The sequence below is a fragment of the Gorilla gorilla genome, chromosome 23 (assembly GCF_029281585.2).
Source record: "Gorilla gorilla gorilla isolate KB3781 chromosome 23, NHGRI_mGorGor1-v2.1_pri, whole genome shotgun sequence".
Lineage (NCBI taxonomy): Eukaryota > Metazoa > Chordata > Mammalia > Primates > Hominidae > Gorilla > Gorilla gorilla.
In genome coordinates this window covers 27,301,168-27,315,745 of record NC_086018.1, presented here as the reverse complement: position 1 = coordinate 27,315,745, position 14,578 = coordinate 27,301,168, and the positions used below count along the sequence as shown (strand labels likewise).

Sequence of the window (14,578 nt, the reverse complement as noted above, 5' to 3'; positions counted from 1 at the left end):
TTGCACAGAAATGAAGCTTGAAAAGAACTGCTACTGGCCAGGTTTGAAGGCTCATGCCTGTAATCCCAGCACTTTGGGAGGCCGAGGCAGGTGGATCACTTGAGGTCAGGAGTTTGAGACCAGCCTGACCAACATGGTGAAACCCCACCTACTAAAAATACAAAAATTAGCTGGGTATGGTGGCACACGCCTATAGTCCCAGCTACTCGAGAGGCCGCGGCAAGAGAACTGTTTAAACCTGGAAGGCAGAGGCTGCAGTGAGCCAACACAGCGCCACTGCACTCCAACCTGGGCAACAGAGCAAAACTCCATCTCAAAAAAAAAAAAAAAAAAAAAAAAGGGCCAGAAGCGGTGGCTCACACCTGTAATCCCAGCACACTTTGGCACTTTGGGAGGCAGAGACGGGCGGATCACCTGAGGTCAGGGGTTCAAGACTAGCCTGACCAACATGGAAAAACACCGTCTCTACTAAAAATACAAAATTAGCTGGGTGTGGTGGCACATGCCTGTAATGCCAGCTACTTGGGAGGCTGACACAGGATAATCAGTTTAACCTGGGAGGCGAGGGTTGCGGTGAGCCAAGATCGCACCATTGCACTCAAGCCTAGGTAACAGGAGTAAAACTCCGTCTCAAAAAAACAAAACAAAACAAAACACACACAAAAACAAAAAAACCCATCTGGTATTAAGCTTTACAAATCATGATGAAAAATAGTAAGGACACATATTTTAAAGTCCGATTAAACTAGGCCAGGAAGTTTGAGGCTACAGGGGGCTACGACTGTGTCACTGTACCCCAGCCTGGACAACAGAGTGAGACCCAGTCTCCAAAAATAAACAAACAAACAAAGCTTCTAACACACCACATCCCTCACCATTGCTGTATGAATTCAATAATCTCTCACTGTGTACCTATCCAACTTGCCAGATTAACTGCTATTAACTGCTCTCAATGCAATAGGTACGAACCTGCTCTGTGGAAGAGGGGTTGCAAGCCCTACCCACTTTTGCTCCAAGCTGGCTGTATGGAGAGACACCCAATCAATTCTACTTGTTCCTAAACCTGTTCACATCTGCTGCAAAACAATGAAATGAGTGCAAAAAAGGGAACCGCTACTTCTAGCAAAACTTTCAGGGCACAATTCAAACAATTTGAAAACCCACATCTAATTAAACATGGGTTAAGAAAACTTGCAGGCTGGGCATGGTGACTCACACCTGTAATCCCATAATCCCAGCACTTTGGGAGGTCAAGGTGGGCGGATCACTTGAGGCCAGGAGTTCAAGACCAGCCTAGCCAACATTGTGAAACCCTGTATCTACTAAAAATACAAAAACTGGGCCAGGCACAGTGGCTCATGCCTGTATTCCCAGCACTTTGGGAGGCCGAGGCAGGCGGATCACCTGAGGATGGGAGTTCAAGACCAGCCTGACCAACATGGAGAAACCCTGTCTCTACTAAAAATACAAAATTAGCCAGGTGTGGTGGCGCCTGTATCTAATCCCAGCTACTAGGGAGGCTGAGGCAGGAGAATCGCTTGAACCCAGGAGGCAGAGGTTGCGGTGAGCCAAGATCACGCCATTGCACTCCAGCCTGGGCAACAAGAGCAAAACCCCGTCTCAAAACAAATAAACAAACTGGCTGGGCGCAGGGGCTCATGCCTGTCATCCCAGCACTTTGGGAGGTGGAGGCAGGTGGATCACCTGAGGTCAGGAGTTCCAGACAAGCCTGGCCCATATGGTGAAACCCTGTCTCTACTAAAAATACCAAAAAAAAAAAAAATTTTTGCCAGGTGTGGTAGTGAGCACTTGTAATCCCAGCTACTCAGGAGGCTGAAGCAGGAGAATCACTTGAACCCAGGAGGTGGAAACTGCAGTAAGCCGAGATTGTGCCATTGCACTCCAGCCTGGGCAACAAGAGCAAAACTCCATCTCAAAACAACAATAAAACAAAAAGAAAAGTTAGTCAGGTGTGGTGGCATGCACTTGCAGTCCCAGCTACTCGGGAGGCTGAGGCATGAGAATCCCTAGGAGGCAGAGGTTGCAGTGAGTGGAGATTGTGCCACTGCACCCCAGCCTGTGCAACAGAGTGAGACTCTGTCTCAAAAAAGAAAACTTGGCCAGGCGATAATAATAAAAATAAAATAAAAAGAGTTGGCCCAAACATTAAAAGGTTAGTGCATGAATGAACCTTTATGTGTTAGGTAAAATGTAAAATGATTAAGGTGAATTATAATGCCCTGCGCTTTACTTATCCTAACTGCATTGGGGAAGATGGCTCTTCCATCTATTTACATGCTTTCATATACTTCTGCTTCCCATCTGAGTTAACTAAAACAGCAAAACGAAGAAACTTAAAGAAAGAACTTAGAGTGGTAAAAATGTTTTTGTACTTAGAAAGAATAGTTATTAGCTGCACTGGGTGCGGTGGCTCACGCCTGTAATCCCAGCACTGTGGGAGGCCGAGATGGGTGGATCACGAGGTCAGGAGATCGAGACCATCCTGGCCAATACAGCGAAACCCCGTCTCTACTAAAAATACAAAAAATTAGCCGGGTGTGGTGACGGGCACCCGTAGTCCCAGCTACCCGGGAGGCTGAGGCAGGAGAATGGCGTGAACCCAGGAGGCGGAGCTTGCAGTGAGCCGAGATGGCGCCACTGCACTCCAGCCTGGGCAACAGAGAGAGACTCTGTCTCGGGGGGGGGAAAAAAAAAAAAAAAAGAAAAAAGAATAGTTATTAGCTGCCAGGCAACACTATGGGACCCTGGACCTGAGGCTTTAATGTAACCAAGTATGGTCAGATGACTTATCACTGCAACAGTCAGATAACATACCTTAGCTGAAGAGGTCGAAGCAAGCTGGTCAACAACCTGAAAAAAAACTGTTTTGTCACTGTTTTTGTTTTGCCACAAAAAGTAGACTGACCTGGTAGGAGGGTAGGATGGAGGTGCGGTGACTGGCTGCATGGGGTAGCTCCCAGGTACCTGGGGATAACTGTAGTTACTCTGTCCATATCCTAGGCTGGGCTGGTTGTAACCCCCTGTGCTAGATTGAGGTTGACTAGTCTCAGTGGGCTTGTTTCCATCCTGCGGTCTAAGAGGAGAAATAATAAATAAAATTAAAAAGTGACTTTTTTTGTGTGGTTGGTCAACCACAAAACTCCTGGGTAAGAATGCTACAAAGCTACGAGCAATAAGCAATGTTATGATTAAGCCTGGAAATAAATACAATAATGAATACAATCCTGAAGTAAACTACATCAAACTCAGTGTCGGTCCAACTATATTTGCTTGAAGACAACACTACGGAAGGGGGAGAATCAATCATATCCACGAAGAGACATTAATATGCTCCATTCATCACAGTAAACGCTATAAAAGAGCATTGCGATATTGTGTGCTACCAGTTTAGGTGATCCGGGAGAAGTGATCTGTTAGGGAATAAATGCTTTTTCTCAAAGGGGACTGCTGAAGACCAGAAACTAACAATAATGTAAGTTTTAGGTTGAAGTAACATTTACGTAAGTCCATGGCATCATAAATTTACAGAATTTGTGGGTTTATGTTTCTCATTTATTAAAAACAGACCAGGTCAAGGCCAGGCGAGAATGGCTCATGCCTATAATCCCAGCACTTTGGGAGGCCAAGGAGGGTGGATCACGAGATCAGCAGATTGAGACCATCCTGGCTAAGACAGCGAAACCCTGTCTCTACTAAAAATACAAAAAAAAAATTAGCCAGGCGTGGTGGCGGGCGCCTGTAGTCCCAGCTACTCAGGAAGCTGAGGCAGGAGGATGGCGTGAACCCAGGAGGCGGAGCTTGCAGTGAGCCGAAATCGCGCCACTGCACTCCAGCCTGAGCGACAGAGCGAGACTCCGTCTCAAAAACAAACAAAAAAAATCCCAGCACTTTGGGAGGCTGAGGCAGGAGGATGGTTTGAGCCCAGGAGTTTCAGACCAGCCTGGTAATATAGGGAGACCCCACCTCTACAGAAATAGAAAAATATTAGCCAGGTATGGTGGTACATGCCTGTGGTCTCAGCTACCTGGAAGGCTGAGGTGGGAGGACTGCTGGGGCATGGGAGGTGAAGGCTGCAGTGAGCTGTTGATCGTGTACTCCATTCTGGGCAACAGAGAGACTCCATCTCAAAAAAAACAAACTGCCAGGTGCGGGGGCTCATGCCTATAATCCCAGCACTTTGGGAGGCCAAGGCAGGTGGATTGCCTGATGTCAGGAGTTCGACACCAGCCTGGCCAACATGGAGAAACCCCGTCTCTACTAGAAATACAAAAAATTGGCCGGTAGCGGTGGTTCACACCTATAATCCCAGAACTTTGGGAGGCTGAGACGGGAGGATCACAAGGTCAGTAATCGAGACCATCCTGGCAAACACAGTGAAACCCTGTCTCTACTAAAAATACAAAAAATTAGCCGGGCGTCATGGTGGGTGCCTGTAGTCCCAGCTACTTGGGAGGCTAAGGTAGGAGAATGGCATGAACCTGAGAGGCGGAGCTTGCAGTGAGCTGAGATGGCGCCACTGCACTCCAGCCTGGGCGACAGAGCGAGACTCCGTCAAAAAACAAAAAACAAAAAACAAAAAACACACACACACACAAAATTAGCTGGGCAGGGTGGCGGGCGCCTGTAATCCCAGCTACTCAGGAGGCTGAGGCGGGAGAATCACTTGAACCCCGGAGGCGGAGGCTCCAGTGAGCCGAGATTGTGCCATTGCACTCTAGCCTGGAAAACAAGAGCAAAACTCCATCTTAAAAAAAAAAAAAAAAAACCCAACCAAACCACCCAACCAACCAGAAAAAAATCATTTCCTAAACTGGGCTGCCATAAATTAATCTAACTTGGCTCAAAGTCTCCGTAATGGAAACACCAGAGTAAGGCAAAGAGACCCCTCCCAAGTCCCTGCTCAGATGAACCTAGAAGTGTCCCCGTTAAATGACGAAAATTAATCTCAGTTCCAAGGAAAACTCCAGGGGTTTCTATTACCTCTTGGCCCTAACACTTTACATCAAGGCTGCAGCAGACTGAGTTAGAGCTATTAATATTTTAAGCAAAGTCCAAAGAATCAACAGGCAGGCCGGGTGCGGTGGCTCACGCCTGTAATCCCAGCACTTTGGGAGGCCAACGCAGGCGGATCACTTGAGGTCAGGAGTTCGAGACCAGCCTGGCCAACGTAGTGAAACCTTGTCTCTACTAAAAATACAAAAATTAGCCGGGCATGGTGGTACATGCCCATAGTCCCAGCTACACGGGAAGCTGAGGCAGGAGAATTGCTTGAACCTGGGTGGTGGGTGCACTCGCCACTGCACTCCAGCCTGGACAACAGAGCAGCACTCCAGCCTGGACAACAGAGCAACACTCCATCTCAAAAACCAACCAACCAATCAACCAACCAACCAACCAACCAACCAACCCAGAAAAACCAGAGAGGGTGTGAAGTACTAACTTTTCCTGAGCTGAAATAGGTCCCACACCCTTTTCCAGTCGAAAAAGCAGTTGCCACTGATTATGAGACAGACAGCTGTTTTGAAGTGGTAACAAGTGAAAAGGAAAAAAAAAGGATGACTTATCAAAACCCAATTCACATATAAAACCCTCCAGATATGGCTTGGATATACTGTTGCATCAGAGTATCAAATGGGACTTCATACATCTGATGACACTCGGAAATGAGGCCTTTCAGGAATAAGCCACCAAGTTTAACTTAGCTACTGCAAAGGTGGTCTACCAAGGGTAAATTACCAAGTGGCTCTGATTACTCACTGTGCATTTTAAAAGTAATTTCACGAGTGTTTGTCAGAGCTAATTTCTTACCTCTAGAGCAGATATGTCTAGGTTAGAAGTTGATTTCCTAAAATGTCTTCTTTCAAACTAGAATTCAATGTCCTTTCAAGACTGTATACGCAAGCCACTTAAGTGACTGTCTAAAGCAAAGATCTAAAATCTTTTGTTAAGTAATAATTATACTGTTTACCTGCTAACCAGTCACGGGGTATGAGCTCTGTTCATCCTATAGCAGGGTACCCAGTTAAGAATTTTTATTTGCCTATAATATTTAGATTAAGCCTCTATACAATGTAGAGAAGTCATGTCAACTGCTTAAGCCGAGACAGTAATGTTTGATTTCTTGAATATGGTTATGTCCTTTCCAGACAAGTAGGTCATACGACCATTTCTTGACTCACATGATGCTCCCTTCCCCTCCTGCCTGTGTAAACTACCATGTTTTTGCCAAAGAGAAAGCGGTTACCCATTTACAGGTTCAATGAAACCAAAGATAAAAGCATCAAAAGTACAATTCTATCAGTTATGCTGTTTTGAGTGAAAACACACACACACACACACACACACACTCTCTCTCTCTCTCTCCCTCTCTCTCTCTCTCCTTCTGGGTTTAAAAACAGTAGCCTTCTCCTACCCTAAAAGGTCATTCTGAAACCAGAGAACCTATTCAGTGCCATTCCTCATTTTGACCCTTCGATGGCACCATTTCACTTTTTTTTTTTTTTTGAGGTGAAGTCTTCCTCTGTCTCCCAGGCTAGAGTACAATGGCGCCATCTTGGCTCACTGTAACCTCTATCTCCCAGGTTCAAGTGATTCTCCTGCCTCAGCCTCCCCAGTAGCTGGGATTACAGGTGTGCGCCACCACGCCCAGCTAATTTTTCTTTTTTTTTTTTTTGAGACCGAGTCTTGCTATGTCACCCAGGCTGGAGTGCAGCGGAGCGATCTCAGCTCTCTGCAAGCTCCACCTCCCGGGTTCATGACGTTCTCCTGCCTCAGCCTCCCGAGTAGCTGGGATGACAGGCGCCCACCACCATGCCCGGCTAATTTTTTGTATTTTTCAGCAGAGACGGGGTTTCACCGTGTTAGCCAGGATGGTCTCGATCTCCTGACCTTGTGATCCCCCTGCCTCGGCCTCCCAAAGTGCTGGGATTACAGGCGTGAGCCACTGCGCCCTGCCGGTTTTTTTGTATTTTTAGTAGAGACAGGGTTTCACCATGTTGGCCAGGCTGGTTTCAAACTCCTGACCTTATATGATCCTCCCGCCTCGGCCTCCCAAAGAGCTGGAATTACAGGCATGAGCCACCGCGCCCAGCCAATTTCACTGTTAAATGCAGAATATTTCTGTGGTATGTTCTAGCACATCAGTTACTGTAATTAATGTAACAGTGAACATCTGAGAGTATATGAAAGCAACCATTAATAAGGAACTAAACCACGGATTATTTTAAGTGTACATAGTTGCTTTCTTTCCCTCCAACATGAGACTGACGCATTAAGGGGAACATGGCCTTACCTTGTAGGTGCAGTGGCTGCTGGCTGCTGCCCATAGGCTGGATAAGCAGGCTGAGTGCCATATGCAGACTGAGCTGCATAGGAGGCCTGGGTGGTGGTGACTGTAGCAGTGGTGGTATCATAAGCACCAGTGCCATACCCCTGGACAGGCTGGCTGTATGCCTGGGGGGCAGTCGGAGTAGTATAACCTAGAACAAAGGAGAGCTGCATCAGATTTCAGGTCCCCTCAGAGATCTGCCTAGACACTCATTATCAGAACAATTTGTAAACCACTTACTTTAAACCATCAGGATATTGAATCCCTTTAAATATCCCCCCTTCCGCAAGAGTAGCAACAAACTGGTATTTAAAGCCTAAGTTCTCTGAATGTACCTAGTTTTTGGTAAAGTAACTGTCTCATTTGCTCTAAAACCACACCTAACAGAAATGGCATGTAATGCTACAGAAAACAGGGTTCCTTCTGCCCCCTCTTGAATGCTGTGAATAGGAGACAAGTCTGTTTTTGCCAAGTCTGTACTGATTTTGCTAGCAGGTCGTCTTAACAAGTTTGTAAACAAACTTACCCCAAAATACCCTCAAGCAGGAATAAAACATCCCAGAAAAAAAGGTAAAAGGCAAATGACATAGCATTTTAAAATAATTAGAAAATGATCCAGGTACTAGTTCTAGCACTAAAACCTGTAATTTGGGTAGTAATTAATTGAATCACTTTCTTTTGGTCCCAAGCACTAACATCATGTGAAGCACAAGCTTAATTACTTGAGCACATGAGTAATAAAGATAAACTATAAATTATAGTTGCTTAACACAGGTTATCGTTTGTAAATTATTTACAATTAAACTTCGATACTGCTCCAAACAAACATTTAAAAGGTAATGTTTTCACATCATAAAGCAGATTCCTGCCTCGTTATCAAGTTACTCAGCTCCATTCCTCTTACTTACCTACCACAAGCAAAAGGCCTTTTCCTGCTCAGCAATATTGGAGGTAAACCCTAGAGTCTCTCCTCCCCTTCAGTATTTCACTAACCAGGTGTCAGAAAAAACCTGCTTTCACAGGTATGCTGCAAAGCAAGATGCATTCTATCCCTAGCTCCTGCCTCTGCCAGACCAGGCAGGATCCATGCCTTTCCCTTCGGGACTTCGGCGTGGAGCATAACCAAAACCACGAAAGTCTGCAGCTCCTAACTAGAGTACCTTTCCTGTAGGAGGTGTTACAACCATTCCTGGTGCTGGACTCTTCTTCCTCATGGTCAATGGGTACAATTAAGCCATGCAATAAAAAGTTTGGTTTACACTTTGGGAGGCTGAGGTGGGAGGACTGCTTGAGTTTAGGAGTTAGAGACCATCCTGGGCAATATAGTGAGACCTCGCCTCTACAAAAAATAAACAAACTTAGCTGGGCATGGTGGTGTGAGCCTTCAGTCCCAGCTACTTGGGAGGCTGAGGTGGGTGGACTGCTTGAGGCTGGGAGGTCAAGGCTGCAGTAAGATCCAGCCTAGGCAACAGAGACCCTATCTTAAAAAAACAAAACAAAACAAAAAACTTTCATCTAGGTGCTGGCATTTATATCCAAAAAAAAAAAAAAGTCTACATCTCACTAAAGAAAAAGCTTCCATATTTAAAATAAATCCTGAATCAAGACTGCCTATTTTATTTAAGATTTAGGGCCTTAAAGTGTCCTCACGTACTGGCCAGAAACAAGTATCAGCTTCCTTTTGTACAATCACCATTTGTAGCACAGAATATAATAATACTCTTTCTTCTCTACCTCAAATATGAAAATGAAATTCTGAAATTATACACAGAGATCGTAATGTCCTTGTCAAAACTGCTGAGTTAAAATGTATATGAAAGTATACATAGTTCCAGAAAACAGGAAGCCCCAAACAATAAAAGTTTTTGAGTTGGCATGTTGTTCATCTGAACTGCTTAAGTTTTTTGCAGAGTCCTAAGGTCAACCACATAAGGCATTCATTTATTTAAATTTAATTAGAATCTAATACCACCTACCCTACCGTTCATATACCGATTACGCCCCACTACATGACACAACGTCTATAAGATTTACAAGGAGGGCAATTAAAAAAACAAAAAACTAGAAGTGATCAGGGCAATAACTCATGTCATAAAACTATGCAGCAACAGTTAGGGCCTTGTCATGCTAAGGATTACAGCAATAGACACTGGGTTAATAAATAACCTTTTAATTAATCTGTAGTACCCACAAAAGCAGCCAAGCAAAATGAACAAAAATCAACAGAGCAAAATGATTTAATGACCAAAAAAAACACAAAAAAACAAAAAAAACAAAAGACCAGTGGCAAAAAAAGAAAACACACCTACTATGTGCTGACAACTTGAAGGAAAAAGGTGGTAAGAAATATTACACAAACCAAAACTTCTGTTCAACGTAAAAATTAAAAAGTTTTTAAGAATTCCATTGAATTGAGGTTTATATAGCCCCTTTCTTCTGAAGTTTAATTTTTAAAAATCCTAGAAGAGAACAGTGTATTTCTACGTATTCCCTCCAATGACTATCAGATAACTTTCATGTGTAAAGGCAGTATGAGATAAGGAAAAATGCAGCATGTGTGCTTGAACCCACGCACTACCAATTAGGCTCCTGCTTAGTTTTGTTCACACAGTTTGCTCATCAGGCTTAATTTTGGTGTTTTTATACCCCAAAAGTTCTTGGGAGGATTAAGGGAGATAAGAAGGCCACTCTATAAACTGTGAATTTTATACAAACATTATTATTACTAAGTGCAATCTCCAGCTCATCAAAGCTACTAGTCTCTAAACTAGAATGACCTGTACTTTTTAGGCCCACAGTTATGACGGGGATTTCTCAACCAACGACAATGTGATACATGGCTCTAGAGAACCATTAATTTGCCTATAAATCACTCCGTCTCATTCCTGTAAAATGATCTAAGGATTCTGAAGGCTAGATCTAGGCCACATTAACTTTCACATCATACTTGTTTTAAAAAATGTAATGGCTTTAATACATGAAGTTTATCTCACAATTTCAAAATTCTATGCTAAAAAATCCAAACTGCATAACCTTAGTTCCAGCTCTTCCCACAGCTGCAATTAACACCACTAGAAAGTTTAAACATTTCCCATCCTATTTGAGAAACACCCTAGAAGGGTTAGGAATTACTTCCCATCAAAATCAGGACACTGGTACTCAATGAGATAAATTACAGACAGGTTTTTCCCCTTAACTGGACTATATATAATTTGGAGAACTAAAGATAGTTTGAAAATAAGAGCTCTGATATCTTTAAGACTTTATTAGAGTCTTTTATAACAGCAATAATAAAAGGGCGGGGGAAGAGAGCCTGAAACATTACACAGCACTGAACACAAAAAAATTATCATAGGTTTTTCATGTATCCCACCCAACCTCAGTATCGGAATACAATTTTTCTAATTCTTAGAATAGTTTATTTTTTAGTATCTTGGAATAATGTTATATATATTCAAGACATACCATGGATTAAAATAATTCATAACACTTAAAACAGAAAATAAAATGTGTCTGGACTAGAAACCAACCAATAGACAAACATGATACATGCAGGGTGGCAGTCTGTTCCTCTAAATAAATCTCATCATGCAATCTATCCTTCAGGGAACAGGGGAAAATCAGCTGGGGAGAAATCATCTGAAATACCTTTGGGAAGGTAAATAACTATTATTAAGGCTTGAAACAAAGTAATATTAAATTAAAAAACCTTTCCCAAAATCATATAAAGAATAGGACATGGATCTGCAAATGGCACCTGAAGCAGTGTTTCATTAGCACCTTGCTGTGTGTGATGTTAGAAAGTTTGGGGGTTAAACAAATGAAAACACCTAAAGGATTAACATTACAGGGTTAGACAAGATGGAAAGCATTTCCCATGCAAGAATGAGCAGGATAGTCAAACCTGTACTGGTCCCTTCTACTGTGGAAAGCACAAAACAAAAAGTAGAGGGTACACTATCAGATGAAGCAAACATGTGAAAACCAGTTTGATTTTTAAGCAGCTCAATTTAAGAAGACTCATTCTTACTCAGTATTAGCATTAGCACAATCTTTTACATAGTCTCCATTTCATCGTGAGATTATTCAAACAGTTAAAAGTTCTTTTCTCTCTTGGAATTTATCCCACCCACATTCTATTGGAGATCTCTCAAGACTATAAGAGTAGGGAAGAAAGAGAAAAAATACCTCTTCCTAAGAATAAAGGATTCCCCAGATGCCAAGGTATGGACCAGAATATACATCCGAAAGCATGACTAATAAGCTTCTTAGCCAATGCCCTAGCCAGAACGACCCAAAAATCTCTTCAAGGCAGGCCTTACCAGTGGGAGGCTGTCCATAAGAAGTTGCATAGGCGGTCTGCCCATAGGTTGCAGTGGTCTGAGCCTGGGTATAGCTGACATCAGTGGGCTGTCCATAGGTTCCATAGCTTTGTTGCCCATATGCCTGCTCCAAAAAAACGAATGCAAGAACTTCATATATGAACTTTTGTATTTTAGCAATAAAATGGACTGCTGTTTAAGTTTCTAAATTGGAGAACCAAAATCAAAAACATTCCTTTCTAGAAAATTAAAAAAAAAAACAAAAACAACAAAACAACAAGACAAATAATCACAGTACCATGAATGTTATCCCTTATCTGATTCACTCATATTATGGTAAAGTTAGCTACAAAAAAAGCTCATTAGGTAAGTAGGCAATGTCATTCACACCTTCTCAAAAGGGGGAAAAAAAAGATAATCAGGCAAAACCTCAGTTAACTATACATGAGATTAATAAGACACTCTCAAGGGAAGAGCAATAAGGGCAAAGGTGTATTAATTGCTAGCACTTAGCGTAGCACAGTTTTAGTGATTGGAAACAAAAGGTACGAAGACAAATGAACAAAGAGAAAGCAATGAAGAGGGCTAAAATCTGTCAGAAAAAATTGAAAACCAGATTTTCAGCCTGACAAAAAGACTTTAAAACTACTACACCACGTCAAAGAAAATGAACCAGAACGCTGTATGTCCTCTTATGGTGGGCACATCAAGAGTACTGTCTTTTGAACTTAGACACCAATAATACTTAAAATCAGGCAAGGAATGAGTTGTTCTTTCAGATATTAGCATGATTATTCTCTAGGTTTGTTTAAATGACCAGTTATGTAAGATCTGCCAGAGACATCACATTCTGCTTGTCCTAGAACATGTTTCCATGGCAGTTATTAGTATCCATTTTATGGCATGGATCATTTCACAATTCAACATTATCTTGAAAACACTAGAAGGCTAATTTCTAGAATCTGTTGGCCTAGGCTTTTCAACAGACTCTTCACTGGAAAGAGCTCAGCAGCTCCTTGGCTAGGTCGCCAGTTTTTAAAGCTAACCCCGCCACTTACTGTGCAACCACTGGCAAGTTACTTAATATCTATGCACTGCAATGTTCTCCTCTGCAGAATGGTCATATCATCCTCTTCCTTTGCAGAATTGCTATGATGAATAAATGCACTAAATTTAAACATAATGAAGAAGGACCAAGCATGGAACAGGGCACCTAACTTGAGAAATCATATTAAAAAGTTATAAAGAGTCAATTATCAGCTTCTGAATGGTTTCATTCATGATGGCAAAATGGAGTCCTTCGCACTCCCACTGTGAAAGTTTAAAATGCCCGGGTATTTTACTATTCCAAACACATTACTCATTTGTTTTACTGGATAACTGAAAGATAACTGGATAATTTACTGATTTTACTTGGAGGTGCAGCTACATGTAATTATTTTAAAGATTACCTGGGTGGTCTGTGCATATCCTTGAGTGGGCTGGGCGGTGTAAGCACTGTAGCTGCAAAAGAATTAAATGCAATTTAACTTGAATAGAGAACATTCAAATACCACCTCTACAATTATAGAAGGCTCCATATTCAAAAAATATTAATCACACACAAAATACGGTTATAAAAGACTGACTTACCCCTGCTGCGCTGCAGCTTGGCTATAGGTACTGTAATCTAGAGGAAACAAGGAGGAAAAATAGTGTAAAGTTAGCAGAAACAAGGAGAAGAGAAAAAAGGGGGAAAGAATTCACGTGGCAGGAAGAATTCTTTAAACTGTAGGGAGACCTGCCAACACAGGTCCAAATGAGTCCCCCTTACCTCTCAACACCTAACAGAAAAAAAAAGTCTAAACCAGTTAAACTCAACATTTGACTATGGGACTAGCTAACGAGGTCAAGATCAGCTGATTGGGCAGGTATACTTTTTATGTTCCCATGACCACAAAACCCATCCCAATCCCAACTGTCATTTAAAATACAGGATGATCATCAATATCACAGACTGACAACAAGATCTACTAACAGGATCAGAAGTTTTTACCCTCACATAAAACGGAGGCATGCAACAATAATACAAAGTTTAACACTAGATTGGTTACGTTAGAACCTACCTCTCCTCAAAAATTAGTTTTCACTCCCCTCATTTTAGCAAGTTAGACAAACCATCATTCCCTAGCTCAAAGACAGTGAAACGGAATGGCAGACAAGAAGGCAGTCACCACACTCCAGTGTTTTAAAGGGTTTGCTGTGTCAGAACTATATTTGTGCAGCAACTTAAAAGCTAGATATATTATAAACCCTAGTGAAGCAGAGCTAAGGCAGAACCCTGAAGACTGGCAAAGAAGAAAAAGCATTTAGTCTTTCTGGGAAAAATTTGGTAACACCATTGTCTTTCATACAACTCAAAATGATTTCAACTTAAAAAAAGACATGAATTTTCATCCCTTATCTAAGTAAACCTCCCTATGATTTTCCTTTTCCTATGAAATTTATAACATGCATCCAAAGGGACCAAAAACTGGTCCCCTGAGGTGTCTACAAGTAGTAAAAATAAACGGAAAATAGTTTTCAGAGCGCTACTGCATTAAAGTTAGATAAATTCAGGGTTTTTTTTAAAGGCAGTTAAAGTAATTATTTTTGAAAATTCTGCCCAATTCTTTCTTCTCCACAAGAACACATATCTTGTTCTGCCTGAAGACAGTACTGCCATTAGGACGGAAAAAAGGGGTCCTTTATTTTTCAATCAGAAAGTAGTCCCTCATCCAAAACCAACAACTGACAGTTCTTCATGGCATCCACTTCATGCAATCCAAAGCCAGCCTCACAATCCCTCGGCGGCCTGTGAGAGCTTTGCTGAATCCACCTCTTCACGTTGGCTTATCTGCCTACCTCTCTATACTTTACTGGACTACTT

General features: G+C 42.2%; 1 protein-coding gene across 21 annotated transcripts in view; it reads right to left on the bottom strand.

Moving 5' to 3' along the window:
• The window catches only part of EWSR1 (EWS RNA binding protein 1), a 32,558-nt gene that overhangs the window by 15,016 nt on the left and 2,964 nt on the right, over positions 1–14,578 (bottom strand). For 9 of the 21 annotated variants that reach the window (XM_019018173.4, XM_004063235.5, XM_019018175.4 and 6 more), the window contains exons 2-6: positions 13,303–13,339; positions 13,122–13,173; positions 11,671–11,794; positions 7,313–7,499; positions 2,927–3,094 (exon numbers count right to left, since the gene is read on the bottom strand). In XM_019018173.4, the coding sequence (XP_018873718.3) occupies positions 2,927–3,094; positions 7,313–7,499; positions 11,671–11,794; positions 13,122–13,173; positions 13,303–13,339 (568 nt within the window). Of the gene's footprint in view, positions 1–2,926; positions 3,095–7,312; positions 7,500–11,252; positions 11,271–11,670; positions 11,798–13,121; positions 13,174–13,302; positions 13,340–14,578 lie in introns of all 21 variants that reach the window. The other 12 variants (XM_055374104.2, XM_055374110.2, XM_055374118.2 and 9 more) reach the window with 3 other exon arrangements.